This window comes from Camelus bactrianus, chromosome 3 (assembly GCF_048773025.1).
Source record: "Camelus bactrianus isolate YW-2024 breed Bactrian camel chromosome 3, ASM4877302v1, whole genome shotgun sequence".
Lineage (NCBI taxonomy): Eukaryota > Metazoa > Chordata > Mammalia > Artiodactyla > Camelidae > Camelus > Camelus bactrianus.
The window spans coordinates 117,078,570-117,083,285 of record NC_133541.1 but is presented as its reverse complement, the minus strand read 5'-3'; the positions used below and the strand labels follow the sequence as shown (position 1 = coordinate 117,083,285).

Here is a 4,716-nt window from a genome sequence, read left to right as displayed (position 1 = left end):
CAAGTACATTTTCAAACAAAATAGTACATAATTTGGTGACTATAAGCAGCATTAAACTATTTCAAAAATTAATTTGCAACATTTGTACTTGAAAAGGAAAATATATAAAGCTTTTGTTTCAGGTGGAAGTACCTACCAAGGAGAGAGCTAAGGTAAACTAGTTCTCTAACTCATCTCTAAACACTTGTAAGTTAAAGCTACAGTAATTGAGGAATGTTCAAAGTAACTGGAAAGGAGATATGTGAAGAGAAGAAGATGGGAAGTGAAGGAGGAACCATGCAATGATGTGTGTGTGTGTGAGATTGCTGTTTGGGTATTTCATTAAAAATGTCCGCAGCCCAAACTCTACTGCCACTGTCCAAATCAATGAGTGGGCATCTGGTTGATCCTAATCTGATTCTCATCTCCTCTCTGTCCTCTCTCCTCAAGACTATATCTTCAAGAGCTCCTTTCTCTGTCACTTGTCACATTACTTCAAACTCCTCATGATGCCTGCAATATACTATCACTACCTACATCTAACTTACGTTCTTTGCAACATCTGTGTTAATTTTTCCTAGAGTCTCCCCCATATCTGTCTGCTGTTGTCTAATTTAAAAATGCACAATAGCAGATTCTTCTAGGAAGACCCAACCAAAATTGATAGAGTATAGAGTCTCACAGATGAATATCACTAATTTATCGAGCTGTCTCTTCTAGAGGAAGATTGAAGAGCGGATGTTAGATTATGAGTGGGAAGAAGAGGGCATCAGGATGGTGTTTGCATTAGAGTTTCTCCCATTAGAAAAAATGAAATATGCTTCAAGGAAACAAAGTGAGTAGCATTTTCTGTCAAAGGATATACAGTGAGGAAAGTGCTATCATGTTTTACAGCCTGGCTGAATGTTATAAATTAAAGAAAATCATGTCGGAAGCCATTACAGTTTACCAATGTTCACCTCATCACTTTCTGTCTCCAGAATATAAATTCTGTTCTGAATTGAAGTCTGCAGGATAATGGAGGAAAGCAGCAACAGTTCTGAAAAGGGATTTCTTCTCCTGGGATTTTCTGACCAGCCCCAGCTAGAGAGAATACTATTTGTTATCATTTTGTTTGTCTACATCCTGAGCCTTCTGGGGAACACCGCCATCATTTTGGTGTCTTGCCTGGACCCAAAACTCCACACTCCCATGTACTTTTTCCTCTGCAACCTCTCTTGTGTAGACGTCTGCTTTACCACAAGTGTTGCCCCGAAGTTGCTGGTTACCATGAGTAGGAAGGACAAGAACATGAGCTATGGCGCATGCGTGGCCCAGCTCTATGTGGCCATGGGGTTGGGCTCCTCCGAGTGTGTGCTCTTGGCGGTCATGGCTTATGATCGCTATGCTGCCATCTGCCGGCCTCTGCGCTACACAACCATTATGCATCCTCAGCTCTGTTCGTCCCTGGCCAGCACAGCATGGCTCGGTGGCCTCATCACCTCCCTGATTCAGTGCTCCCTGACTGTGCAGCTGCCCCTCTGTGGTCATCGCAAACTGGACCACATTTTTTGCGAGGTGCCAGTGCTCATCAGACTGGCCTGTGTGGACACAACATTCAATGAGGTAGAACTCTTTGTGGCCAGTGTAATCTTTCTAATTGTCCCTGTGTCACTCATCTTAGCCTCCTACGGCTGTATCACACAAGCTGTGCTGAGAATCAAATCAGCAGCGGGGCGCCGGAAGGCCTTTGGGACTTGCTCCTCCCACCTGGCTGTGGTCATCATTTTCTACGGGACCATCATTTTCATGTACCTTCAGCCAGCGAAAAGTAGCTCCAAAATCCGGGGGAAGTTTGTCTCTCTTTTCTACACCGTAGTCACCCCACTCTTAAACCCCATTATCTACACTCTGAAAAACAAAGATGTGAAAGGCGCTGTGAGGACACTAGTAATGGGAAATGCTTTTGGTTCAGAAAGGGCATGAGCTGTAAGTATAAACTTAGCGTGTTGTTTTTAGCTTGTGGATGACTTGTTCTGAGTACTGTTTTCCTGTTCAATGCCATAAGCAGTCGTAAAAGATGGAGAACTCTACAAGAGGCTGACACACTCATGCCACAATAAGTTTCATTCTTTCCAAACATCGTTCTCATGGAGTCCAAGATTCTATGCGCCATCTACAGTAAACTCTTTGGTCCTCCTTGACCATACCATCAACTTTCATGCACTAATTATTTCACCCTGGAATACTGGTCTATCTGGTAAACCTCGACTTCTTCCCTAAAATCTCAAATAAAATGTTACCTGTACTCTCCAGGTTTCTTGAAACATGATTCATCTCACCCTCTGGGTAAAACTGTTTCATAGTAAATGTTGAGAACATAAAACATACCCTATTTTATTTATACATTTCACATCATTATATATATATATATATACACATACACACACACACATATATACACATATATAAATATCTATATTTAGAAAAAATATATTACCACTTTCCCACGATATCAGCTTAAACCAGAGAAGAAACTAGCCTTGCTATATTGACTCATTTATGTTATGAAAACCAGAAATATAAAATAGAATTGTGATGCAAATGTTCGCTTCATTATTTTATTAAAATAATCAAAGATGCAAGATTTTATTAAACAGATTAATCCACATATAATTCAGATTCATTCCTCTTTTGTTTAAAGGGGTTAGAGGTTGAGTAAAAGTGAGAGAGAGTGTGTGTCATTCTCTTTGTCTCTGTCTCTCTGGCTCATCTCTCAAAGAGAGTGAAATTCATCAATTTGTCAGTCTCAAGTATTTTAAGAGAAAATTGTGGAAGTGAAAAAAAATGGATTTAATCTACAATCTTAATTTTATTTTCATCTTTCATTATAATACCCACAAGGGAAAAAAGAACATGAAAAGAAAAAGTAAAATTCATACGTGACTTAGACTTACGATAACAGAAAACTGAAGCTCATGTAAATACAGTTTATACCAGAATGTTGCTGTCAGTGTATAAATGTTAAAGTGTGGACCTGTCTCTACTGCCAAAGACTAGACTGAAGGCAAAATGGCTGCACACTTAAGGATAAAAAGCATCAGAAGAATTTTCTGAATGAATCAGGGGTGCTGCTCCAAAAGCATCAGTCCAATTTACACCTATTAAATATCTTCATAACAAATAAAGTGATGAGTATTTAATTTAACAGAAAGAAGAGGCATAAAAGCCTGGTTGAATTTGTCTTCTAGATTTTTCTTATGTGGGTCCCCTACTCAGTAATGGAAGGAAGAGTGGGGAAGCTATTTGAACACGTTCAGGAATGCATACTTTCATTTATAACATCCAAAGAGAGAAGTTCTACAGGGAACCTCACGTTTCTAAAAACATCATTTCTGTATACTCCGAAAAATACAACACAGGAAAGAATATATATATGTCAGACTGTAAATCAATTGAATTAAATAAGGCCTCTAAGACACAAGATATCACAGTAAAAACACAAACACAAAAACAAAAAACAGCTAAATACCCAAATGCCTTTAGCTTTTCTGTAAAGGAAGGCAAATGTTTAGTAAGTAATGTTTTAATATCTTACTTTATTTGGGAATAACCTGGTTATTTAATAAAATCCCATCATTTAACTCAACTTAACATAATTCTAAAATTTAAGTTACCAAATATTTGGAAAGATCATGTTTAAGTAGACATTTCTAAAGCATAAGTAATTCTGAAGAGTTTACCCAAAACTTTTTATCTTATTGGTGTTTAATTTACTTACAAGAATTTTGTCACACCAAATGATTATTTTTTGACAAATATGCAACAGATATAACAAGATCTTATTGGACTTTAATTAAACCTGGGTACAGTGAAAGTATTATACTTAATATTGATGACTCTAAAGACATGCCTATATTAATTAGATTAACAAAGTTAAGCTAACCTTAATACCAGATATTTACTTAATATTGAATGTTTCCCAGTTTGATGAGAAGGTTAATAATAGACCAAGAGGGAGGCACCCGTTTTTTTTTCAGAGCCTTAGGACCTTACGGTGGCCAGTGGGAAGAAAAAGAGTTAGAGATTGAAGGAGGGTGTTTTTCTAGAGAACCCAAATATAGAGATCAGAAAGCAGAAGCCAGTATTCCCAGTAAAAAAACAGAGACGTGTTTATAAGACGCACATAGCCTTGAGATTGGGCACAGCCAGGGCGAGTGTTGTTTCCTGAAGTGTTGTCTTAGATAGAGGACCCAAACATATTTGAAAAGTTCCACAGAGAATCTTCATTGATAGTTTTAGCATTTAAAAAGTGGCAGAGGAATAATTTTTAAGAAAGAAGAGAATAATTGCAAGGAAACTAGAAGAAGACAGATGATAATAAAATATAAAAATATGAATAGAATAACCAAAGACAAGTGTGTTTTTAAAAATAAATTTAATGATTATAGCAAGAGTGATCAGAAAAAGCGAACCATATAATAATTAAAAATAAAATTATAATAAATAAAAGCAAATTATATAATAAACATAAATAAGATTTTAAAAATTAAGTAATAAATAAATAAAAGAGAGTTAGATGTAATAAACTAGGAATCAATAGAGTAGATTGAACAGATGTAGCATGATGAGTTGAGAAATAACGGAAATTGCATAGAGTTGGATAAGTTAGATGATGAAGAATTTCATGGGACGCAGGAGAAAGAGTGTGGTTATGGAGAGTGCACAATGAAGGCAAGTCGTCTGGCATGTTTACAG

General features: G+C 36.8%; 1 protein-coding gene across 1 annotated transcript; it reads left to right on the top strand.

The window, feature by feature from the left end:
• Positions 1–996: 996 nt before the first annotated feature.
• OR2G6 (olfactory receptor family 2 subfamily G member 6) lies at positions 997–1,944 on the top strand. The gene has a single exon (XM_010954166.2). The coding sequence runs from the start codon at positions 997–999 to the stop codon at positions 1,942–1,944; it is 948 nt and encodes a 315-aa protein (XP_010952468.1).
• The last annotated feature ends 2,772 nt before the right edge of the window (positions 1,945–4,716 follow it).